We start from the raw sequence: 27,255 nt of genomic DNA, 5'->3' as shown, positions 1-27,255 counted from the left end.
GCCATTGCATTCTGACGTCTGGGTCAAAATTGATCAAATTCTAAAACATTACCGACAAACTCCACAACTAAGATGCCACATCAACCACCGCCCCCTACTGACAGGCTCTTGTCCACATGCAGGCCGGTGCAGGGCCACCTCCTTGTGCCACACAGGGGTAGCTGCTACTTGGGGATGCTCTTCGAGTGTTTGAGACAAGATACGATACAAAACTCCAAGTTGCTGAGGCAATTAAGCAAGCACCATGTAAATGCAATTATGATTACATATCGAATGCTTGGGAGCTTATTTGCTCTCACTCCTGGTTAGAGATCTACGCAACCCACAGGTCCACAAAGACTGGCCGCTCTTGCCCTGCAGGTTGAACCTAGGAATTGAGCGTTCAACTTCACATTCTTGTCATTAAAGGCCTGTGACAAAGGTGCGTCTATTGGAGCGACATAATCTCAAGCTACACATCTACCGGGTCTCCATTTGACTTTGTATTGTTTCAGAGGAAGTCCACCCACACCTCAACTTCCACAAACTGCTGGGAGTTGCCTCGCTCTGCCTCACAGTCAGAATTCTCCTCCTGCTTCACGTTGCCTCTATCGATGTGAAGGTCTGATTTTGGAGTTGAATCTTCATCTTCACATTTTACCTTCACTTCTTCGCTCTTGACCATCACTTCTTCACATTTCACCTTCACCTCTTCATATTTCACCTTGATACCTTTAAAAGTGTCTAAGCTGGGATTTTCTTCCGGTTCTTGTTTAATGAGGGATGGGCTCATTGCGGCACTTTGACTTTCACAAGCCGATTTCAGACTCCACTCCTTCTGGATCTTCTGATGCTTGTGTGTTCTCTGGTGTGCATGAAGATTTGATGAAAGTGCAAATGTCTTCCCGCAAGGAGTGCACCTGAAGGGTTTCTCTCCCGTGTGTGTTCTTTGGTGTGCTACAAGAGGAGATGAAAGTGCAAACGCCCTCCCACAAACACTGCACTTGAAGGGTTTCTCTCCTGTGTGTGTTCTCTGGTGGTCTACAAGAGTAGATGAGCGTGCAAACCCCTTCCCACACACACTGCACTTGAAGGGTTTCTTTGCCGTGTGTATTATCTGGTGTTGTGCAAGAGTAGATGACTGTGCAAACGCCTTCCCACACACACTGCACTTGAGAGGTTTCTCTCCTGTGTGTGTTCTCTGGTGTTCTACAAGAGTAGTTGACTGTGCAAACGCCTTCCCACACACACTGCATTTGAAGGGTGTCTCTCCTGTGTGCGTTCTCTGGTGTGCTACAAGAGAAAATGAATGTGCAAATGCCTTCCCACACACACTGCACTTGAAGGGTTTCTCTCCCGTGTGTGTTCTCTGGTGTATTGCAAGAGTAGATGACTGTGCAAACGCCTTCCCACACACACTGCACTTGAAGGGTTTCTCTCCCGTGTGTGTTCTCTGGTGTATTACAAGACAAGATGAACGTGCAAATGCCTTCCCACACACACTGCATTTGAAGGGTTTCTCTCCCGTGTGTATTCTCTGGTGTATTACAAGACAAGATGAACGTGCAAATGCCTTCCCACACACACTGCACTTGAAGGGTTTCTCTCCTGTGCGAGTTCTCTGGTGCCGTGTCAAATTTCCAGTACGATCCATGCTGTAAGCACCGAGCCGCGCAGAGTGCCTTTGCTCCATTAGACTAATTCTGCAGAGGAAGTGACAGCTGCAGACAGAAAAAATATCAACACCATCTACACGTCAGTATCGATACACAGAGGAATGCATATTTACACAGACAAACGTCTATACCTATTCATATATTCATGATATAGTGAAAAAGTGTCCCAAATTCATCACACAGGCTGTTATGGCACACAATGCCTAGAAGCCCTCGTATCTTCAAAATGAATGTTAACCCAATACCCCGAGCACACAAAACAGCTGTCTGGCTACAAAAGTAATATTTATGAAAGCTAAATTCAGCTGACAAAGCAAAGGCTGTTGAAAATAATATTTTTTGTTTTGATTTAAAGCTTTCGTGACTGCAGGGATTCATATTCTTGGTTCTTTCGGTAAAGTCACGTAGAAGGGAAACAATAAAATAATAAAAAATATAAAACAATAAAATTCTCACGATGTTTCAACTGCAACACAAGCAATCTTTATCAGGTGTGGAAAAAAACACACCTGATGATGATTGCTTGTTTTGAAGTCGAAACGTCGCGCTTGCGGGGAATTTGGCTCTCGGACGGTGGCCTTCACGTAGAAAAAAATTTACCGAGCGACACGCCCTAAGCCCCGCGGTGGAAATAGGCTATTCCGTTTTCCCATCCGTAAACGTTAAAGTAGTTTCATTAACACATTTGTGCCGTTTCTATTATTCATTATTTACTTATTGCACGACATCGACCGTACCAACTGACGCCAATTGCGTGGGGGGGCGGACCCTACCAAGTGCTGCGCATTCGCTCCAGCTCACGGGGGACATTTCCTTTTACGCGTTTTACAGGCAATACATACACACATAACGCTGCGGATATTTATTCACAGTGTCATGTCCTCTTGCCCCCCCCCCCCCAACACGATGCGTCCAGTTTATACTGCAGACTCCGTAGATCATATTTCAGTGCTTGCATACCATTATTCTTGCACGCCCGGGGGATGCTGGGGGGAGGGGTAGTGGCCCAGCCCCTAGCCTGGCAATGTGCCAACTCTGCTGCCTCGCCAATGTAGGCCAGGACGGGGGCTACGCATGGCACAAGGCCTCAACATGGCTATGGTAAGTACAAAGTCCATTGCTTCTTACGCTAACAACTCAAGTCCATTGTTTACTATTGTTAAACACATTAGTTGACAAACATTACTATAATAATGTTTGTGTGCAGATAAGAACTCACGTTGATTGCTTATTATTATTTAAACAATACGTTGCCAGATATTGTGTGCAGATAACAACTCAGGTTCATTGTTTACCATTATGAAACAAGTTGACATGTTACAATAATTATGTTTGTGTACACAAAACTCTTTTTGGATTTTTAGGTTGCTCATTTTTCCCTTTTTTGCTGTCTTTTATGACGCTGCCACGGTTCACTGCCAGTCTGTGATTTGATTATTTCTTCAATAAATTTATATTGTTTCCATCGCTCACGTCACGCTATTTCCTCATACGTAGTACTGCCATACTGATAGCTGTGCCATCATCGGGGATTGCTGTGCCCGTCGATGTGTGTGTCTTTGAGTCCATATGTGTGTGCGTGTAGAGCCATGCGTCTTTAACCCCATGTGTGTGTCTGTCATTTTATAACGGACAACGCCCCATGTGTGTGTATGTCAAAGTGGTTATGTGTGTGTGTCAGTCCAAGTATGCGTGTCAGTCCATTTGTGTGCGTATCAGTCGCTGTGTGTGTGTGTAAGTCCATGTGTGTGCGTCTTAGTCCATATGTGTGTGTGTAAGTACATGTGTGTTTACGTCAATGTGTGTGTGAGTCCACGTATTGTTGTGTGAGTCGGTGTGTGTGTGAGTCGCTGTATGTGTGTACATCCATATATGTGTGTGTATCTTAAGTGCATGTCTATGTGTGTGTGAGTCCATATGTGTGTGTCTGTAAGTCGATGTGTTTGTGAGTCGATATGTGTGTGTCTCAGTCCATGTGCGTGTTAGTCAGTGTAACTCCATTTCTTTGCGTGTCTGTAGGTCCATGTGTGCATCTTAGTCCATGCGTGTGCTTTATTGACCTGCTCAAGGCCTATGATACCATCAGTAGGCCTGGCCTCTGGGTTGCTCTTTGTGCTTTCCGAGTCCCTGACCCACTAATCACCATCCTTAAGGACCTTCATGATGGCGAGCCGCCCCGCGTCTAAATACGTGGCCGTCAGTCAGAGCCATTCCCTTTCCACCTTGGGGTGCAACAGGGATGTCCTCTGGCTCCCACATTATTTTACATATATTTGGACCACGTAGTTCGTCAAGCCTTCAATGCCTGTACCTGAAGAATTCTCATCTGCTACAGAAACAATGGGAGGCTGATCGATGCCCGGGTGCGGTCAAGGGATGGCACTCTATTGTTCAACCGCGTTCTGTATGCCGATGATCTGCTAATTGCAACTCACTCGGAGGAGGAGTTCGAGGTGCTGCTGCTGAACCTGGAGCTTGCCACCAAGAGGTGGGGGCCTTACCATCAGCCCCACCAAAACTAAGCACCTGCCTGGCTATTTTGTACCATTGGACACTCCACCCCCACAACTCCTAATTGGTGATGGGGCAGTTGTGGAGACAGTGGACAATTTCCCATACCTTGCCAGTGTGCTAATGACCGGCTCCGGTTTAACAGCAAAGGTCTCACTCCGAATCAGTCGAGCTGCATTATCTTTTCATTGGCTGCGTAACACTGTGTGGAAGCTACCTGGTCTATCACTCCGTACGAAGGTCAGGTCTTCTCGGCCACGGTCATTCCTTCCCTTCTCGATGCTTGCGAAACTTGGACCCCCTAATGGAACATCTTCGCCGATTATAAACATTTAGGATGGCCTGCCTACGATCCATCCTGGGTTTAACCAGGCTGCATTGTGTGAGGAGCTCACAAATCCTTGAAAGATGTGGACAAAGTCCCATCGGTGACCTCCAGCAGGCAAGGCTGCGTTGCCCGAGTCATGTAGCCCGCATGGCCAGCCACCGCATGCCTAAACAGCTTTTGTTCGACCGGATCGAGGGGGCTAAACGGGCGCGGCACGGGCTGGAGAAGACATGGAGTGATCTGGTACAGGATGACTTGGAGCTGAGTCCACTTGCGGATGACTGGTACCAACGGTGTCAAGAGCGGCCTCTGGAGCAGGCTCCTGAAGGACGCTACTGGGCAGTTGGAATTAGTCACCCTCCAACAACAATGGAAGGCGGAGGAGTGACGCTCACAACAACGAGCGGAGCGCCGGGTGGCTAAAGCACAGAAAGTTGCCACAGTAGGGGCCACAGGTGGTGCATCAGCCAGTCGTCTCAGTCAGTCGATCTGTGCCATCTGGGTTTGCCCCCTGACCTCCTGCCAGCGGGCGTTCGACACTTCATGTGGCCTCAAGGTGCATATAGCCTGGCACAAGCATTGTCGTGACGTCACCGCCACTTAGTGGTGAATGGCAGTTTTTGTTCAGTCTATGTATGTATGTGTGAGTCGATTTGTGCGTGTAACTCTGTGTGTGTGAGTCGATTTGCGTGTGTAACTACATGTGTCTGCCTTTTTCGCCCGGGCAACGCCGGGTACTAACCGCTAGTACAATGATAATACTATGTAACACAATTTTTGTTCCTGCGTACAAAGTGTTATTTTTTTTATTGCTTATGCCTAAAAAGTATAGAAAATCGCTATTATTCCCCACAAACTTTGCTTTGGTGACCAGGACTTTATGTGAACGAAAAGACACAAATGTATCATTGAAAATAGGTAAATTTCAAAATATCACTGTCCTAGTCACAAAAGCAAAGTTTGTGGGGAATAATAGCATTTCCTGTACTTTTGAGGTATATGCAATTAGGAAATAACACTACCCAGGAAGAAAAATGTTTATTGTTACACAGTGTAATAACTACGCCACCGCTCCCCACATAAATAAACTCTTACAGATGTAGTGACATTGCGGGATGTCACTGTGTAGTGCCGGCTCTAGAGAGGCACGGCGTGCGGTGTAACGACATCGCGGATACCATTATGGTGAGTGTAGTACTAGCCCTAAAGGGGCTCGGTGAGCGCTGATTGATATCGCCGAATGGCACCACGCTTGGCGTGTAGTGCCGGCCCTACAGGATAGGGTGTGGGAGTGCCGGCCGTAGGATAGAGGTTACGAAAGGCCATGGCACTCTGGTTGACCCGAGAGGGCACGTGACAAGCTAAGTCCACAAAGGGGCCCAAAGTGGGGGCTAGGGGTGGTCACGTGGTCGGGGTCCAGATCCTGCTTGAGGATTCTGAAAGGTGGTCGTGGCCAAGGGCGGAGCCAGCCACACCGCAAAAAATATAAGCCGGGTCCCCCAGAGGAACCGGCGTTGATGTTCAACCTGAAGAAACGTTCGTCTACGTTCCACCAAGTCTACAACATGTGGAACTGGACCCGAGCTGTGGTCCCGGTCCGTAGTAGCTCGTTACGTTGTAATTAGTGCAGTTAGCCTGGTGGTCACCACCACAGGTTGTTATTCTGTTAAGGGGCAGTTACCCCGTGTGTTGGTGTTAAATAAATGTGTTGCCTCCAAGTGTACATCTGCGACTCAGTTGAACTCACTACACATACATTTCACATGAATGCCATGTAAGTGTGGATCACTTGTCAGCAGGTCATTGGAATGATCCAGGTGTCAAGGGATGAATGACTGAGATGTTTGACAGATGCACCAGCTGTGCTTCACACTGTCTTGCTGCATTTTAGGCACCCGGCGTTCCACCCATTCATGTGAGCGTTGCTCCTCCGATCTCACTGTTGTTGCAGAGCAAATACCTACAACTGCCCTGCAGCATATATCACGGGCCTCCTCCACAGAGGCTGATCATGACACTCCTGGTACCAGTCATCAGCAGGTGTGATCAACTTCACATCATCCAATCTCTTCTGAAGCCAATGCCATGCCTGTTTAGCTCGTAACACCTGGACTAACAGAAGATGCTTGAGCATGCTGTCTGTTAATGCGGGATTCATGACCCAACCAATGCAGCTTGGCCTCCCAAATAAACTCGCTGATTATGTTCTGTACTGATATTTTAGGGCTCTGTAAGGTTATAATACAATCTTGTTTGGTTCAATAGAGGGGATCATAGGCTGGCCAGTCTTAATTATAAGCCAGAACAGACGGTCCTTTAAATAAGTTAATATTTTGCATCTACAGAGAAAGGAGTAATATCTGTGGCCAGGAAGCCTCACAGCTTTGTTTGTTCGTTTATTTCTAAATCCTCTTGTCTTGGTGAGGGTTGTAGCGGCAGCAGATTTAGTAGGGCAGTCCAGACTTCCCTTTCCCTGGCGACAGACTCTGGATCTTCCTGGGGAATTCCCAGGCGTTCCCAAATCAGCCAAGCGACATATTCCCACCAGCAAGTCCAGGCCCGGGCCCCGGGGACTTCCCTCAGTGGGACGTGCCCGATAGAGTTCCAGGGGCAGTCTATTGGGGGGCCTCGTTACAGATATTGTATATTGATATCACTCGTGGAATGAGGCCTGGTGGCTCGGTGACCCACGTAACCCATTTGGACCCAGCCTGGAATGGCTGCGTGGCACCGTCCTGTGCGCCCACCATCCACAGTACGAAGAGTGAGAGGCGGGTGCGATGCCAGTATGGCAGGGAGAGGGATGGTCTCAGACAGACTAGACCTTGGTGATGGACACTCACAGCTTTGTATGGCGCAAAAGTCCAGGCAGCTTCCACACAGTGTTACACAGTTTAATGAAAGAATGCTGCTAGACAAATTTAAAGTGAGACTTTGGCTGCCAAACCAGAGCTGGTCGTGAATACATTAACCAGGTATGGGAGCTCCTCCATTACTTGCAGAACTGCCTGATAACTCATGGAGAGTTGAGCAGGTACAGTGTTGTATGACATGAAATTCCCAGGCAGGTGATTTATTTTGGTGGAACATACGCAAGGCCACCTTTCATGATGGAATTATCCGGGCACAGAACGAGATTATCTAACCCGATCTCATTGAGTAGCCATTTCCAGATCATCAGCAGATATAACATGGTTGACCAGGGAACGATCCCTTAACTATAACCAGGCATCGATGCGCGTATCATTTTAACTGTAACGAATGCAATTATTTATATGGCTATTGTGAGCTTCTCAAATTACATAATTAATGAAGATGCTATGTAATGCAATGCATGGGGGCAGAGTGAATTTCTGTCACAAGCCAAATTGAACAGCAAATGGCTCCAACTCCTGGTCACGCAGCTTTAGACGGGCTTGCCCAAAATCATAAAAATCGTCAATGAATGTGAGCAGAGGCAGAGACATAAAAAACAAAGAACAACCCAAAGCCCCAAGCCTCGATATGGTACGATAGACCTTAATTACATAAAAAAGCAGAGACATTACTCTTAATGTTTGATTACTGAGACCTGAGCTAAGCCGGGTAACTTAGTTATTGCTGGATAAATACTATACTTCCGATGAAGTTTGTGTGTGAGTGGGGAGCAGTAGTGCAACGGTTAGCGTGCTGTGCTATGAACCCAGCGAGCCGATTTATATTCCCACAGAGCCAAGCCACAACATTTGGCTGTCGTCTGATGAAGCTGGTTGGAATTACTGTCAAAACGTTGTACTTAGATTGTAAATGTTGTGGCTTGGCTCTCCAACACACCGATGAGATGTACTAGTACACTACACTACACACTAGTGCTGTACTAGTGACGCATTGGGCACGTTTTGTTTACCTGACAAACCTCTTACTAAATGGCTGTGTCGGGTGGTGGCGGGGTTAACGGCACATTGATTTATTTACGCGATCAATCCCAAACAAACCTGTATTATGGCTGTATATTTGGAGTTTGCGTGTCCCTCTCTCTCCGTGGTCGCGTGGATTCTCCTCTGGATCCTGCGGTTTTCCCTGCACATTTAGAGTCAACATCACCACGCGTTTAGAGTATTTGACCGATAAACATTTCCACAAGTTGATAAGCCCACTGTGTTGTGGGCAGGTCGCTTCTGAAAAAGAGCGGTGTAGCTCAAGTGGGCTATGCCTGGTAAAATAAAAAAAAACGTAGAAATATTTAAAGTAAAAACAAAGTTTCAAAGTAGTGAGCCAGGTGAAGACAAATTAAACTTAAGAAGAGAAAGCAAATGCAATCAGGCGAGGGCAGGAGGCAAGGCCCCGCATGGCTAGGCCCCGCGTTGTAATGTTTCAACCTGGACATCGATTCCATACTCGGTGCTACTCAATTGATATCCCTACGAGGGAGAAGGAGCGAGGCTCTACCTGGGTTAATAACAACAACCACAACAACAACCACCACGATGTAAACTTCTCACCACGGATCTCAGTGAGCGAGCGTGCGCGAAGCAGAAGCTACCTGGTAACTCGTGACGTCATGTGGCAGCAGGAGGTGACATGACGTCACTTGCGGGGTTCACACAATCCCCTCCCCCAACGAGCAGCAGGGCAACTGAATACAGTATATTATAGTAATAGGTTTTTTTACCCTTTTAAACTGGTACAAAACTGACACCTTTATACAAGGCATCATGTTTGCAATAACCACAACACAAGTAGTCAAAAATGCAAACAAAAAAAGCAACTCTGATAATGATAATATGCAGTCCTTGAAGTTGATTGGTCCACACCCGAGACGGCTTTCCCTGATACTGCACTGTTTGAGTAGTACGCCTTCTGGTGTCATCTGGTTCTATGGCTCCCTCTCTTGAACAGAGACCCATTGGGTGCGTGAGCTCAACAATAACGTGAACATTGTGTGTGGACACTGTTTGTTGGCGCAGTCGGGGGCACAGGTGGTGCATTGGCCAGTCATCTAAGTCAGTCGACCCATGACACCTGGATGTGCCCCGTGCACATAGTCTGGCACAAGCGCCGTGGTGACGTCACCGCCACTTAGTGGCGAATGGCGGTTGTTGTTACTGTGTGTATACACTGTGCGTGTACAGACTGTTTGTATACTGTGTGGGTAAAATGTGTGTACGCTGTGTATATGGTGTGTGTAGACCTTGTGGGAACACTGCGTGTGTACAGTGTGTGGGTTGTCTGGATCAGTCGGGCGGCATTATCTTTTCATCGGCTGCGCTATGCTGTGTGGAAGCTACCTGGTCTGTCGCTCCGCATGAAGCTTCGGTTCTTCTCGGCCAGTTTTGCCCTCCCTTCTGTAGGCATGTGAAACGTGGACCCCTCTAAATGGAACATCTGCGCCAGTTAGAAACATTCAGGCTGTCATGCCTATGAAGTACCGGTGAGAACGCTTGACGCCGAGGTTGAGGCACACGTATGTTTATTCACAATATGACAGTGGGCATATACACACTCGAGGGGGTATCGGCCCCCTCACCCGTATAACTCGCAATACACCCCTAGCTAACTCTGTCCTAGCCCCGAATCCTCCACTAATGGGCTAGGGGAGGCTAACTGGCCCGACACTGGTAAGTCGGGCCCGGTACCCGGAGTTCCAGACCAGCTCTTACAAGAGCACCGGCTCTGGCTTTCGGGACCACGCCGCTGGCTCAATCCTGTCCGGCCCTGAAAAGGACATCGAACCAGGGGAGTCCAGGGCTCTATCTAAGACGTCTTCAATCTTCTTCCCTTAGCTTAAACATAACTGCCGAGCCCTTTGAAACATCCCCTTTTATACCCAACCCCTCCCTGAGGGGTGGGGCCCCGGGGGATCATAACGTTCGAACCAGCCCCCCCCAGGGTGTCTGGCTCGGACGTCGTAGAGGGCACCTCCTCGTGCACTTACGTAGCCCCGCCCACTGTTTGTTTTCCATAGGCTGCCATGCATAACGGGCCCTCTCTTTAACACCCCTACATCCCCCCCCCCCCCCCCCCCCCCGCATAGCTTGCAGCCGTCCCGGCTGCCAACATACAAAAATGACAATAAAAGTGCATTTACACCTTGACCGCGCGTGTGCCTCACTATTTTTCTACAATAACAAGAACAGCAACAAGAACACAACAAAAGAGAAAACAACCCGACGCACCCCCCCTTGAATAAATACGAATTCCGTAAAAAAAAAAACCTATATACAATTTGCAGGGAACCCACCATACACACAACACCAGGTGAACCCAACGTATGTACATTTCAATGGGCAGGGAACACACCACCCACACAACACACAATGAACACAACGTATGTACATTTCAATGGGCAGGGAACACACCACCCACACAACACACGATGAACACAACCTATGTACACATCTTCCGGCCTCATAACAGTCTGCGCATTTTTGCGCGCGTCCTTGCAGCGGGCCCCTCACACGGGGTAACCCCGGGTGGCGGACCGTCAGGTGGCAATTGTCCGTCCCGGAGTGAGACCTCATCCGATGCCGCGCGACCGTCGGTATCCCCAGGAGGGGTGGTCGGGCGTGAGCCCGTCAGTCCTGATGCACCTGGAGGTGGCACGGCCGGCAAGGCATTAGGTGAGAACGACGGAGACGGACCCAGTGAGTCGGTCGACCCCCCACACGTTTGGCCACGCATGTGTGAAGTGGGTTTGTGTACTGCAACGAAGGGTTTTAACCTAGAGGGGTGCACGAACCATCGCCGCTTCCCCCATTTAATGCGCACGCACTGTGGTCGCAAAACTTCGACCACCTCCACAGGGCCCCGCCACGGCCGCGCCAGCTTAGGGGAGGTAGCCAGGGGCACTTGGGGACAGTGCAACCATGCCTTGTCCCCCGGCTTCCACTGTATTACGTGCGCCCGACCCAGCCTGAGGCGCTCATTCGCCTTTTGACGGAGGTCCGAGTTTAGCATAGCAGCATCCCGCGCCTCTGTTAATTTGGCCAGATTAAATTTGAGGTGGTCAGCCAATTTAGTTTTCCCTTGCGGGTCGGGGATCTGCAGCTGGGCGCGAACAGGCGGGTCGGGTTCGCGACCGTACATGAGGTAAAAGGGGGAAAATCCCGTAGCTGCATGGGGTGCCATCCGGTATGCCGCCAAGACCCCTTGAATATGCAGGTCCCAGTCAGTCTGCGAGTCCGAGACCTGCTGTGACATCATTGACGTAATGGTGCGATGCAGGCGCTCGACCATTCCGTCAGTTTGCGGGTGATACGGGAAGGTACGAATTTTCTTCGTGCCTAAGAGGTCACAGACTTGTTTGAGTAATTTACCGGAAAAATTTCTGCCCTGGTCGGTCAGCAGCCGCTCCGGAGCACCTTTGTCCAGGACGTATCCCTGAACAAAGGCCTCCACGATGGCTGCTGCCGACTGGTTGGCAAGGGGCCAGGCCATAGGCCAGCGCGTAAAATACTCGACACCTGTCAACAAATACCTATTGCCCCTGGGGGTGGCGGGAAATGGACCCAAAATGTCCAGCGCGACAAGCTCATTTATTCTGGATACTTTGATCGATTGCAAGGGCGGGTTAGACTCCCGCGCCGGCGGTTTCCGTTGCGCACACCGAGGGCATGATCCCAATAGATCCCCAACATCCCTCGTCATACCAGGCCAAAAAAAATCAAGTTGTAGCAGTGCAAGAGTCTTTTGGGTCCCCAGGTGTAATAGGCGCTCATGCGCGGCCCACACCACCTTGCCTCGCAACTCAGAAGGGACCACCAGCCGATGTCGCTGGGATTTGCCGTCCCAATGCATCAGCAGACCTTGCACCATTTCCCATGCATCCGAATCCCCCGTCACCCGACCAGCACCCCCGACGCGACGACGCCACCCGAGGAGGGAGGTATCCTCCATTTGGAGGCGCCCCCATTCAGTGACGGGCAACCCCAACAGGGAATCTCTTCCCTGTTGTTCGATCGAATTAGTAACCAATGGTTCGTCGTCGTCGGTGGCTGCCAAGATCGGAACCGATGCGTCCCCTGAAGGCCTGCAACGTCCCGACCCCAGGAGGCATGCACATTCGGAGGTGGTTGGCATGCGCGACAGAGCGTCCGCATTCGTATGGCGAACGCCCTTACGGTAGGTGGTTTCAAAATCAAAGTCCTGGAGAACCTCCAACCATCGAGACAACTGTCCCGATGGTTGTTGAACTCGCAGGGCATACTGTAGTGCCGCATGATCTGTGCGGACGGTGAAATGCCGACCGTACAGATATGGGCGATACTGTTGGATGAAATAGACAATTGCCAACAGTTCCCTACGGGTGACACAATATCTTTGCTCCGCAGGAGACAACACCCGACTACCGTACGCGACCACCCGTTCCACGCCATCAACCACCTGGGAAAGCACACCCCCAATACCCGTGTTGCTCGCATCGGTGTCGAGCAAAAAGGGCTTAGAAAAATCTGGGTAAATCAAGGGAGGGGCTTTTACCAGGGCGTCCCGAAGGGAGCAGAAAGCAGCCTCCTCCTCTTGACCCCAGTGGAACCGAACCCCTTTAGATGTTAAAGCGTGCAGGGGTTTTGCAATTGTCGCAAAATCAGCGACGAACCGTCGGTAATACGACGCGAACCCAATGAAACTCCTGACCTCTCCCACCGAGGTGGGAGTCGGCCAGGAGCTGACACACTGCGTTTTGGCGGGATCGGTAGCAATACCTGAGCGTCCCACGATGTGCCCCAAATAACGCACCGAATCGCGCAACAAATGGCATTTTTGGGGCTTGAATTTCAAATTAGCAGCCCGCATCTTTAGGAAAACCGCCCGCAACCTCTGGAGATGTTCGTTAAAAGTTTTACTAAAGACGATAACGTCATCCAAATAAATGAGGCACGACTCCCATTGCAATCCAGCCAAAACCAATTCCTTCAAACGCTGGAAAGTTGCCGGCGCTGAGTGTAAGCCCATCGGCAACCGGTTGAATTGGAACAGGCCGTGCGGTGTACGGAAAGCAGTTTTAGGCTTTGAATCATCGTCCAGAGGAAGCTGCCAGAATCCCAAAAGTAAATCCAGTGTGGAAAAGAATCGCGCTCCCGCCAAGGCGTCCAGCGATTCATCCATCCGAGGGAGCGGGTATGCGTCGGCAACCGAAATTTTGTTAAGACGCCGGAAATCAACGCAAAACCGCAACGAACCGTCCTGCTTTTTAACCAGGACGATCGGCGCTCCCCAAGGGCTGGTGGAAGGAGAAATGATGTCGGCGGCCAACATGTCATCAACAGCCGATTTGACATGGTCCTTTTTGGCGGGACTCAACCGAAACGGATTTTGGCGAATTGGCGCGCTGTCACCCGTGTCAATATGGTGACGCAGCAGGTGAGTACAACCCAAATCGTATTTATTCCGACTAAAAACGTCGGAAAATTCCCGCAGTAGTGTTTTAAGTTGTTGACGCTCTGAATCTGACAGGTCCGTCGATCCCGCACAAAGCGCCTCGAGCCACCCTTCATCGCTGTCCGAATGCGGTCGCGGCGCAGGGACAACGCTGACGTGATTTGCGACGGGTTCCTCACATGGCACCGGCGTTGCGTGAGCAAGCACGGTCCCCTGTGGGACCACCACCGTCTGCGAGCCCACATTGAGGACCGCGATGAAGGGTTCACCGTCCCCTCTTACTATGGTCTGGGCCGGAAGTAAATGAGGTCCACTAACCCCGGCCCTAGACGGCCCCAGCAGAACCCCTTGGGCCCCAACACCCTTAGCGAAGGGCCGCCGAAGTTTCAAGGGAATCAACATTTGCGCCCACTCTTCGAGTGTTTGTGATGAGATATGAAACTGAGTTGCTGAGGCAATTAAGCAAGCACCATATCAATGCAAATATAAATATAACAGTGGAATACTTGGAAGTTTATTGGCTCTTGCTCCTGATTATTCATCTACCCAACCCACAGGTAAACAAATACTCGCCGCTCTTACTCTGCAGGTTGAACCCAGGAATTTAGTGTTCAAATTCACGTTCTTTTCATTAAAGGCCTGTGACAAAGGTGCATCTATTGGAGCTTCATTGTCTCAAGCCTACCCATCTACCGGGTCTCCATTTGACTTTGTATTGTCTAAGAAGTCCACCCACACCTCCACTTCCACAAACTGCTGGGAGTTGCCAAGCTCTGCCTCGCAGTCAGAATTCTCCTCCTGCTTCACGTTGCCTCCATCGATGTGAAGGTACGATTTTGGAGTTGAATCTTCATCTTCACAGTTTACCGTCACTTTTTCTCTCTTCACCATCACTTTCTCACATTTCACCTTCACTTCTTCACTCTTCATCATTTCTTCACATTTCACCTTCGCCTCTTCACATTTCACCTTGATACCTTTAAAAGTGTCCAAGCTGGGATTCACTTCTGGTTTCATGAGGGATGGGCTCATTGCAGCACTTTGACTTTCACAAGCCGATTTCAGACTCAATTTCTTAGGGATCTTCTGATGATTGTGTGTCCTCTCGTGTCTTTTAAGAATTGATGACTGTGCAAACGCCTTCCCACACAAAGTGCAACTGAAGGGTTTCTCTCCCGTGTGTGTTCTCTGGTGTCTATGAAGACCTGAAGACTGTGCAAATGCCTTGTCACACAGAGTGCACTTGAAGGGTTTCTCTCCCGTGTGTGTTCTCTGGTGTAATTTAAGATGTTGTAAATGTGTAAACGCCTTCCCACACACAGTGCACTTGAAGGTTTTCTCTCCCGTGTGTGTTCTCTGGTGTAATTTAAGATGTTGTGAATGTGCAAACGCCTTCCCACACACAGTGCACTTGAAGGGTTTCTCTCCTGTGTGAGTTCTCTGATGAAATCCAAGAGCAGATGAATGTGAAAACGCCTTCCCGCACAGACTGCACTTGAAGGGTTTTTCTCCTGTGTGTGTTCTCCGGTGTTGTTTAAGAGTAGATGAATCTGAAAATGCCTTCCCACACACACTGCACTTGAAGGGTTTCTCTCCTGTGTGTGTTCTCTGGTGTATTTTAAGATGTTGTGAACGTGCAAACGCCTTCCCACACAGAGTGCAACTGAAGGGTTTCTCTCCCGTGTGTGTTCTCTGATGTAATACAAGAACAGATGACCGTGAAAACGCCTTCGCGCACAGACTGCACTTGAAGGGTTTTTCTCCTGTGTGTGTTCTCTGGTGGTTCCTTAAAACTGATGGATATGAAAATGCCTTGTCACACACAGTGCACTTGAAGGGTTTCTCTCCTGTGTGAGTTCTCTGGTGCTGTGTTAAATGTCCAACACGATCCGTGCTGTATGCACGCTGGTCGCGTTGTTGCCTTTTTGTACCGAGCTGCGCTGAGTGCCTTTGCTCCATCAAACCAATTTTGCAGAGGAAGCGTCAGCTGCAGAGAGAAAAAAGAGAATATCCACACCATCTACGTCAGTATTGAGGCACAAAGGAATGCATATATACAGTCACACATGACTTGCATGTCTATACTCATTCACATATTCATGATAATATGAAAAAGATTCCCAAATTCATCACACGGGCACACAATTAGAGGGCAAATGGTCAACCTGGAAGCCCTAGTATCTTCAAAATGAATGTTAACCTAAAACTCCAAGCACACAATTTCAGTTTTCTGGCTACAAAAAGAATATTTATGAAAGAAAAATGCAGCTAACATAGAAAAGGGTGTTGAAAATAATACTATTTTTATTATGCAGAAATGCATAAATTAATGTTCAATCGCTAACTTAGAGGCATGAAGCCAGGCTCAGATTTCCTTGAATGCTGGGATGAACAGATCTAACTTCAGCTGCATATGTGCAGTGTTAATTTCCTGTTTCCATTCTCCTAAAAATTTCCAGAGGAAAAAAAGTATATACTATTGTTTTGATTTAACCTCCGTGTTCAATCGAGTTAATATACTTTACTGCAAATACAAACTTGACACTGTAACACACACTGGCATGGAAAAAAGGTGGTGGTGTGTTCAGAACCATGCCTGGCCACCTTCATATGCTCATTATTAATGCTTCCCCACAATAAGTTAAGTTTTCATGAATCAATCACGTTTGTTGTCGGAGATAATCAAACTTTAATTGTGATAACACTATGTAACACAATTTTTGTTCCTGGGTACTAAGTGTTATTTTTTTTATTGCTTATGCCTAAGAGTCTAAAAATTGGCTATTATTCCCCACAAATTTTGCTTTTGTGACCAGAATTGTACGTGAACGAAAATAACAAATTCACCTGTTTTTTCATTGAAAAGAGGTACATTTCTAAATATCACTGTCCTGGTCACAAAAGCAAAGTTTGTGGGGAATAGCCATTTTTTGTACTTAAGAGGCAAAAGCAATTAGGAAATAACACATACAGGAACAAGACATTTTTTTTTGTTACACAGTGGAAAAACTGGGCCACCGCTCCCCACATAGATAAACTCTTACATACACATATATTTCACATGAATGCCATGTAAGTGTGGATCACTTGTCAGCAGGTCATGGGAATGATCCAGGTGTCAAGGGTTGACTGAAATGATTAACAGACGCACCAGCTGTGCTTCCTGCTGTCTTGCTGCATTTGAGGCACCCAGCGTTCCACCCATTCATGTGATCGTTGCTACTCCAACCTCATTGTTGTTGCAGAGCAAATACCTCCAACTCCCCTGCAGCATACGTCATGGGCCTCTTCGAGAGGCCGATCTTGACAGCAGGTCTGATCAACTCCACATCCTCCAATCTCTTCTCTAGCAAATGCCATGCCCGTTTAGCCCGTAACATCTGGACTAACAGAAGATGATTGTGCATGCTGTCTGTTTATGCGGAATTCATGACCCAACCAATGCAGCCTCCCCTGCCAAAGTCTCAGATTATATTCTGTACTGATATTTTAGGGCTCTGTAAGGTTATAATACAATCTTGTTTGGTTCAACAGAGGGGATCATAGGCTGGCCAGTCTTAATTATAAGCCAGAACAGACGGTCCTTTAAATAAGTTAATATTTTGCATCTACAGAGAAAGGAGTAATATCTGTGGCCAGGAAGCCTCACAGCTTTGTTTGTTCGTTTATTTCTAAATCCTCTTGTCTTGGTGAGGGTTGTAGCGGCAGCAGATTTAGTAGGGCAGTCCAGACTTCCCTTTCCCTGGCGACAGACTCTGGATCTTCCTGGGGAATTCCCAGGCATTCCCAAATCAGCCAAGCGACATATTCCCACCAGCAAGTCCAGGCCCGGGCCCCGGGGACTTCCCTCAGTGGGACGTGCCCGATAGAGTTCCAGGGGCAGTCTATTGGGGGGCCTCGTTACAGATATTGTATATTGATATCACTCGTGGAATGAGGCCTGGTGGCTCGGTGACCCACGTAACCCATTTGGACCCAGCCTGGAATGGCTGCGTGGCACCATCCTGTGCGCCCACCATCCACAGTACGAAGAGTGAGAGGCGGGTGCGATGCCAGTATGGCAGGGAGAGGGATGGTCTCAGACAGACTAGACCTTGGTGATGGACACTCACAGCTTTGTATGGCGCAAAAGTCCAGGCAGCTTCCACACAGTGTTACACAGTCTAATGAAAGAATGCTGCTAGACAAATTTAAAGTGAGACTTTGGCTGCCAAACCAGAGCTGGTCGTGAACACATTAACCAGGTATGGGAGCTCCTCCATTACTTGCAGAACTGCCTGATTACTCATGGAGAGTTTAGCAGGTACAGTGTTGTATGAAATCAAATTCCCAGGCAGGTGATTTATTTTTGTGGAAGATACGAAAGGCCCCATTTCATGATGGAATTATCCAAGCACAGAACAAGATTCTCTAACCCCATTTCATTGAGTAGCCATGACCAGATCATCAGCAGATATAACATGGTTGACCAGGGAACGATCCCTTAACTATAAGCAGGCATCGATGCGCGTACCATTTTAACCGTAACAAATGCAATTTATTTCTATGGCCATTGAGAGCTTCTCAAACGACAATTATTGAAGATGCTCTGTAATGTAATGAATGGGGCCAGAGTGAATTTCTGTCACAAGCCAAGTTGAACAGGAAATGGCTCCGATTCCTGGTCACGCAGCTTTAGACGGGCTTTCCCAAAATCATAAAAATCATCAAAGAATGTGAGCAGAGGCAGACATAAAAAACAAAGAACCCAAAGCCCCAATACTCTATATGGTACTATTTGCCTTAATTACATCAATAAAGCAGAGATCTAGTTTCTGCTGAAAATCCGTAATCCTGAGCCCCTTGAATATCAGAGACTACGATCTGGGAAAGTGCCTCGCAAAGCCAAAAGTGCAATATTCAAAAATTAAGCTTTAAGTAAATAATGGCCTGAGGTAAAAGGAAAATAAATAATAAATTACGCAATTGAAATAAACATTGAGAAACCATATACAAAAACATTTGCAAGACAAAATATGGGAAAAATCTACATAAAGCAAACTTTGTGCATGTGAAGTGTTCTTGAGGACGCGTGGACAACGGAGTAAGGCACACGTATTTATTTACACAATGGCTTTACAATACTGGAGGGATGTATCGGCCCCCTCACCCGTACAACTGGGAATTCTCCCCTAGCTAGCCTTCCTAGCCGAGTCCTCCGCTAACGGGCTAGGGGAGGCTGTCTGGCCCGACACTGGTTAGTCGGGCTACGGTACCCGGAATCCCAGAGGTCTGACTCTGGTTCCGGAACCACGCCACTGGCTCCAGCCTGCACTGCCCTTACAAGGGCGGCGTCCCAGGGGGAGTCCAGGGCCTATCTGGCCGGTCTTCTCTCTTCCCTTAACTATTCCAAGACTGAGCCCCGAGCTCTCTGGCTCAACCCTTTTTATACCCCCCTAGAGGATCGAAACCCCCCTCACGCCGTCCAGTACGGACGTCGTTGCGGGCACCACCCCGTGTGCTCACGGAGTCCCCGCCCACTGTGTTTGTTTTCCGTTAGCCCCTATGTAACAGCCCTACACAACAGACCCTCTGTAACAGCCCTACATCACCCCCCCCTGTACAGCTCGCAGCCGTCCCGGCTGCAACAACTTCCAATAAAGGTTATTTAACCCCTGGACCCCCGCGTGTGCCTTAAAAAAACGTTTTTAACGCTAACAAGAAAAAAACAACAGCAACAACGACAACAACAACAACAAAACCCTCAACCCCGAAAGGGAACAATCCGACGCACCCCCCCTGAATAAATACGGATACCGTAAGAACAAGCTATATACAATTTGCAGCGAAGCCACCATACACTCAACAGCAGGTGAGCACCACGTATGTGAATTCAACGGGCAGGGAACACACCCCCCCTCACACAACACACAATGAACACAACATATATACACATCTTGGGGTTTCACAACAGTCTGCGCATTTTCGCGCGTGTCCTTGCGGCGGGCCCCTCACACGGGGGAACCCCGGGTGGCGGACCGTCAGGTGGTAATCGTCCGTCCCGGAGCGAGGCCTCCTCTGATGCCTCGTGACTGTTGGTATCCCCAGAAGGGGTGGTCGGGCGTGAGCCCGTCAGTCTCGATGCACCTGGAGGTGGCACGGCCGGCAAGGCATTAGGTGAGCGCGGTGGAGACGGACCTAGTGAGTCGGTCGACCCCCCACACGTCTGGCCACGCATGTGTGAAGTGGGTTTGTGTGCCGCGACGAAAGGTTTCAACCGAGAGGGGTGCACGAACCATCGCCGCTTCCCCCAACGAATGCGCACGCACTGTGGTCGCAAGACCTCGACCACTTCCACAGGGCCCCGCCACGGCCGCGCCAGCTTAGGGGAGGTAGCCAGGGGTACTTGGGGACAGTGCAACCATGCCCTGTCCCCCGGTTTCCACTGTATGACATGCGCCCGACCCAACCTGAGGCGCTCGTTCGCCTTTTGACGGAGGTCCGAGTTCAACCTCGCAGCATCCCGCGCCTCTGTTAATTTAGCCAGATTAAATTTGACGTGGTCAGCCAATTTAGTTTTTCCTTGCGGGTCTGGGATCTGCAGCTGGGCGCGAACAGGCGGGTCGGGTTCGCGACCGTACATAAGGTAAAAGGGGGAAAACCCCGTAGCTGCATGGGGTGCCATCCGGTATGCCGCCAAGACCCCCTGAATATGCAGGTCCCAATCAGTCTGAGAATCTGAGACCTGCTGTGCCATCATTGACGAAATGGTGCGATGCAGGCGCTCGACCATTCCGTCGGTCTGTGGGTGATACGGGGAGGTCCGAATTTTCTTTGTGCCTAAGAGGTCACAGACTTGTTTAAGTAATTTGCTGGAAAAATTTTTACCCTGGTCGGTCAGCAGCCGTTCCGGAGCACCTTTGTCCAGGACGTATCCCTGAACAAAGGCGTCCACGATGGCTGCTGCCGACTGGTTGGCAAGGGGCCAGGCCATGGGCCAGCGCGTAAAATACTCGACTCCTGTCAGCAAATACCTATTGCCCCTGGGGGTGGCGGGAAATGGGCCCAAGATGTCCAGTGCGACAAGCTCATTTATTCTGGACACCTTGATTGATTGTAAAGGCGGGTTAGACTCCCGCGCCGGCGGTTTCCGTTGCGCACACCGCGGGCATGAACTCAAAAGATCCCCCACATCCTTTGTCATACCAGGCCAAAAAAAATCTAGTTGTATCAGTGCAAGGGTCTTTAGAGTCCCCAGATGTAACAGGCGCTCATGCGCGGCCCACACCACTTTGCCTCGCAACTCCGAAGGGACGACCAGCCGATGTCGCTGTGATTTTGCGTCCCAATGCATGAGCAGACCCTGTACCATTTCCCATGCACCCGAATCACCTTTCACCCGGCCAGCACCCCCGACGCGACGACGCCACCCGAGGAGGGAGGTATCCTCCATTTGGAGGCGCCCCCACTCAGTGACGGGCAACCCCAACAGGGAATCCCTTCCCTGTTGTTCGATAGAATTATCCGGCAGTGGCTCGTCGTCGTCGGTGGCTGCCAGGATCGGAACCGATGCGTCCCCTGAAGGTCTGCAACGTCCCGACCCCAGGAGGCATGCACATTCCGAGGTGGTTGGCATGCGTGACAGAGCGTCCGCGTTGGTATGGCGAACGCCCTTACGGTAAGTGGTCTCAAAATCAAAATCCTGGAGAACCTCCAACCATCGAGACAACTGTCCCGATGGTTGTTGAACCCGCAGGGCATACTGTAGTGCCGCATGATCTGTGCGGACGGTGAAATGCCGACCGTACAGATATGGGCGATACTGTTGGATGAAAAAAACAATTGCCAACAGTTCTCTACGGGTAACACAATATCTCTGCTCCGCAGGAGACAACACCCGACTACCGTACGCGACCACCCGTTCAACGCCATCAACCACCTGGGAAAGCACACCCCCAATACCCGTGTTGCTCGCATCGGTGTCGAGCAAAAAGGGTTTCGAAAAATCAGGGTAGATCAAGGGAGGGGCTTTCACCAGGGCGTCCCGAAGGGAGCGGAACGCAGCCTCCTCCTCTTGACCCCAGTGGAAACGAACCCCTTTAGATGTTAAAGCGTGCAGGGGTTTAGCAATTGTTGCAAAATCAGCAACAAACCGTCGATAATACGACGCGAACCCAATGAAACTCCTGACCTCTCCCACCGAGGTGGGAGTCGGCCAGGAGCTGACACACTGCGTTTTGGCGGGATCGGTAGCAATACCTGAGCGTCCCACGATGTGCCCCAAATAACGCACCGAATCACGCAACAAATGGCATTTTTGGGGCTTGAATTTCAAATTAGCAGCCCGCATCTTTTGGAAAACTGCCCGCAACCTCTGGAGATGCTCATCAAAAGTTTTACCAAAGACGATAACGTCATCCAAATAAATGAGGCACGACTCCCATTGCAGTCCAGCCAAAACCAATTCCATTAAACGCTGGAAAGTTGCCGGCGCTGAGTGTAAGCCCATCGGCAACCTGTTGAATTGAAACAAGCCGTGCGGTGTACGAAAAGCAGTTTTAGGCTTTGACTCATCATCCAGAGGAAGCTGCCAGAATCCCGAAAGTAAATCTAGTGTGGAAAAGAATCGCGCTCCCGCCAAGGCGTCAAGCGATTCATCCATCCGAGGGAGCGGGTATGCGTCGGCAACCGAAATTTTATTAAGACGCCGGAAGTCAACGCAAAACCGCAACGAGCCGTCCTGCTTTTTAACCAGGACGATCGGCGCTCCCCAAGGGCTGGTGGAAGGAGAAATGATGTCCGCGGCCAACATGTCATCAACAGCCGATTTGACATGGTCCTTTTCGGCGGGACTCAACCGAAACGGATTTTGGCGAATTGGCGCGCTGTCACCCGTGTCAATATGGTGACGCAGCAAGTGAGTGCAACCCAAATCATACTTATTTCGACTAAAAACGTCGGAAAATTCTCGCAGTAATGTTTTAAGTTGTTGACGCTCTGAATCGGACAGGTCCGTCGATCCCGCACAAAGCGCCTCGAGCCACCCTTCATCGCTGTCCGAACGCGGTCGCGACGCAGGGACAGTGTTGACGGAATTTACGGCGGGTTCCTCACACGGCACCGGCGTTGCGTGAGCAAGCACGGTCCCCTGTGGGAGCACCACCGTCCGCGAGCCCACATTTAGGACCGCGATGAAGGGTTCACCATCCCCTCTCACTATGGTCTGGGCCGGTAGTAAGTCAGGTCCACTAACCCCGGCCCTAGACGGTCCCAACAGTACCCCTTGTGCCCCAGCACCCTTAACGAGGGGCCGCCGAAGTTTCAAGGGTACCAACATTTGCGTTCCCGGAGGAACGCGTACCGTTCTCTCCACGAACGCCGGCACCGTCGCGAACGCCGTCCGAGTCGCAACCGGTGATGGCAGAAACGCCATGCGTCTGCCCGATGGAAGCTCTATGCACCCCTGGTCGATCAAAATTACAATCGGCATTTTGGCCAGGAAGTCCGTCCCCAGCAGGCACGGAACCGCCAGCGAGGAAGAAACAAAAATCGGCCCAGACAATTTTATTTCCCCGATACAAATTTGGGCACGAATTTGTCCGATGATGCCAAGTGAGCCCCCGTTAGCCGCATAGAATGGTATGTTAACTGGCATCAAGGGACGACTCCGGACAGGGAGAATATTATAAATTAATTCCGAAATAATAGTCGCCGATGCTCCCGTATCGACCAGGATGCGCACTTCCACCCCGTCGATATATCCTACAACGGCCGACGACCCCGACGATGCGGCAACCACACGATCGGCCAGCACGGACCACTGGCCGGGTTCGATATGGGTACCCGGAGTGGTGCGTGATGGTGCGATGGTGCGTGATACCGGCCCCCCTCTCGTCGCCGTGTTTGAGTGCGTGACGGGTGTGTGTGTGGGCCAAACGTGTGGGGTGCCGCGACTCGCCGGTTTTTGATGGTGGAGCTTGGGATGAGGCCCGTCGTCCCGGTGAGGTGTCGTCCCGCGCTGACGAGGAGAGCGGCACCCCGAGGCGACGTGGCCCCGGACGCCGCAGTTAAAACACCGCGGGAGCGACGTCGGAGGTGACGAATGGTCGGAACGGCCCGACCCGTCCTGGCCCGGCCGCGCACTCGTCGCCTGTTGCCGTCGGTGGTCGACGGCGTAGAGTTCCTCCGTCGGAAGGGTGGCTGCAGCCACCGCACGCCCCGCCGATGCCCTGCTGGCTTTCCGCCGAAGCGACAGGAGGTTTGCGTGGAGGAGCCGCGCCGCCTGGAGCGATGTCATTTCCGCGTCCTCCTGTGCGACGACAGCGATGTCAAGATCGTCAGCCAGGAGGAGTATCTTCTCCGTTACCATAGCGTCGACGCCGTCGTCATCCATACGGGGGAAGGCCGACTTGGCCATCGCCAGGAGGCTCGTTCGGTACGCCAGAGGCGACTCCTTTTCTCCCCGCTTGCGGTCGTAGAACTCCTGTCTGCATTCCGCCGATGGTCCGTAGACCCCTCCCAGCAGCTGCAGCGCCATCGGTAATGTAGAGCGCCTTTCCTTCGGTGCCGATGTTAGGGCGGCAAGCGCGTCGCCGTCCAGGAGCGCCGGCAGGGCGCTGAGAGCTTCTTCGTCTGTCCATTTAGCCATTTCTTGGTGGGCGAGGAAGCGTCTTCGGAAGCCGCTCCAGTCGCCCTCTGCGCCCACGAATTCTTTAAGCGGGGGCAGCCTTTGATGTAGCGCAGCAGTTGCCGTGGAGCCCCGTGGGCTGCTGTCTCCCCGACCCGGCTGCGTCTCGGCGCGAACGGCCGATGGCATCGCCTGTCGCAGCTTTGATGACGCGCCCTCCTCCGTCGTTGATGCGGCAGCCCCAGCGCGGCCGATGTCGGACCCCAGGTTGAGGTTGGCCACGCCCCTAGCGGTCGCCGCGTCGATGGCGGGAAATTCAAAATTTGAATCTTCAGAAATGGCGGGAAGGCGCTCCGGACGCCGGTTCTCCTCGCCCCGCGGTGGACCACCAGCCCCCAGCCGTGTGATGTTCTCCAGCGTAGCGGCAGCGGCGTAGAGCAGTTCCGCCAGCCTCTCGTGAGCCAGCCTCAGGTGGTCTGTCCGCTGCTCCTCTTCATGGCGACGCTCCTGTAAGAACGCGTCCGGCCCCGGCTGCACGTCGTCTTGTTGGGCCATCTCGGGCTCGACAATTCCGGCGGCGTCTTCCGTGTGCTGTTCCCTGGCTCGAGCTGTTTGGCGCGTGTCCATGTTCTTGGTTCTTCTGACGCCAGATGAAGTGTTCTTGAGGACGCGTAGACAACGGAGTAAGGCACACGTATTTATTTACACAATGGCTTTACAATACTGGAGGGATGTATCGGCCCCCTCACCCGTACAACTGGGAATTCTCCCCTAGCTAGCCTTCCTAGCCGAGTCCTCCGCTAACGGGCTAGGGGAGGCTGTCTGGCCCGACACTGGTTAGTCGGGCTACGGTACCCGGAATCCCAGAGGTCTGACTCTGGTTCCGGAACCACGCCACTGGCTCCAGCCTGCACTGCCCTTACAAGGGCGGCGTCCCAGGGGGAGTCCAGGGCCTATCTGGCCGGTCTTCTCTCTTCCCTTAACTATTCCAAGACTGAGCCCCGAGCTCTCTGGCTCAACCCTTTTTATACCCCCCTAGAGGATCGAAACCCCCCTCACGCCGTCCAGTACGGACGTCGTTGCGGGCACCACCCCGTGTGCTCACGGAGTCCCCGCCCACTGTGTTTGTTTTCCGTTAGCCCCTATGTAACAGCCCTACACAACAGACCCTCTGTAACAGCCCTACACATGTGAACGTTTTTTTGTGAACCAAATTGTGCCATCACCACCAGATGGCAAAACATCAAATATTGTCTATCCTGAAGCTCTCCAAGGGCAACGTATTTAAAAGTTGTCCTCATTATTATGAAACAAATAAGCCCTGCTATTGTATAACACAACCACAAAACCGTGACAATATACACACATCTACAGACTTCATTGGCAGAATTCAATTGTAATGAAAGCCAGCATGGCAAGACATTACTCTTAATGTTTGATTACCGAGACCTGAGCTAAGCCGGGAAACTTAAGTCATTACTGGATACTATACTTCCGATAAAGTTTGTGCGTGAGTGGGGAGCGGTAGTGCAACGGTTAGCGTGCTGCGCTATTAACCCAACGAGCCGATTTCTATTTCCACAGAGCCAAGCCACAACATTTGGCTGTCGTCTGATGAAGATGGTTGGAATTAGTGTCAAAACGTTGTACTCAGATTGTAAATGTTGTGGCTTGGCTCTCCAACACACCGATGAGATGTACTAGTACACTACACTATACACTACTATACACTACATTATACACAACTATACACTACACTAAACTATACACTACTATACACTATACTATACACTACACTACACACTAGTGCTGTACTAGTGACGCATTGGCCACGTTCTGTTTACCTGACAAACCTCTTACTAATTGGCTGTGTCGGGTGGTGGCGGGGTTAACGGCACATTGATTTATTTACGCGATCTCACACAAACAAACCTGTGTTATGGCTGTATATTTGGAGTTTGCGTGTCCCTCTCTCTCCGTGGTCGCGTGGATTTTCCTCCGGATCCTGCGGTTTTCCCTGCACATTTAGAGTCAACATCACCACGCGTTTAGAGTATTTGACCGAAAAACATTTCCACACGTTAAATTTCGATTTAAAGCTTTCGTGACTGCAGGGATTCATCTTCTTGGTTCTTTCGGTAAAGTCACGTAGAAGGGAAGTAATAAACTAATCAAAATAAAACATAATAAAATAATTCTCACGACGTTTCGGCCACAACGCAAGCAGCCGTCCTCAGGTGAAAACCAGGTGTCGACAGACCTGGTTTTCACCTGAGGACGGCTGCTTGCGTTGTGGCCGAAACGTCGTGAGAATTATTTTATTATGTTTTATTTGTATTATTGTATTACTTCCCTTCTACGTGACTTTACCGAAAGAACCAAGACGATTTCCACAAGTTGATAAGCCCCCATGTGTTGTGGGCAGGTCACTTCTGAAAAAGAGCGGTGTAGCTCAAGTGGCCTATGCCTGGTAAAATAAAAAAAAAACGTAGAAATATTTAAAGTAAAACAAAGTTTCAAAGTAGTGAGCCAGGTGAAGACAAATTAAACTTAAGCTGAGAATTAAAGCAAATGCAATCAGGCGAGGGCAGGAGGCAAGGCCCGCATGGCTAGGCCCTGCGTTGTAATGTTCCAACCTGGACATCGATTCCATACTCGCTGCTACTCAATTGATATCCCTACGAGGGAGAAGGAGCGAGGCTCTACCTGGGTTCACAACAACAACCACAACAACAATCACCACAACAACAACAACGACCACCACGATGTAAACTTCTCACCTCGGATCTCAGTGAGCG

The 27,255-nt window shown here is 50.3% G+C and overlaps 1 protein-coding gene across 1 annotated transcript; it reads right to left on the bottom strand.

Annotated features, from left to right (window-relative positions):
• On the bottom strand, window positions 1-27,255 carry LOC133361756 (zinc finger protein ZFP2-like). The gene is made up of 4 exons (XM_061580753.1): window positions 27,238-27,255; window positions 26,390-26,474; window positions 14,978-15,838; window positions 1-1,622 (listed from the first exon to the last, which is right to left on the bottom strand). The coding sequence occupies exons 3-4, from the start codon at window positions 15,808-15,810 to the stop codon at window positions 491-493; spliced, it is 1,965 nt and encodes a 654-aa protein (XP_061436737.1). The 5' UTR covers window positions 15,811-15,838; window positions 26,390-26,474; window positions 27,238-27,255; the 3' UTR covers window positions 1-490.

This window comes from Lethenteron reissneri, unplaced genomic scaffold, assembly GCF_015708825.2.
Source record: "Lethenteron reissneri isolate LAM-NWPU_2019-01 unplaced genomic scaffold, ASM1570882v1 scaffold_122, whole genome shotgun sequence".
Classification (NCBI taxonomy): domain Eukaryota; kingdom Metazoa; phylum Chordata; class Hyperoartia; order Petromyzontiformes; family Petromyzontidae; genus Lethenteron; species Lethenteron reissneri.
The sequence above is the reverse complement of the archived record's forward strand: the minus strand, read 5'-3'. Positions and strand labels throughout refer to the sequence as shown.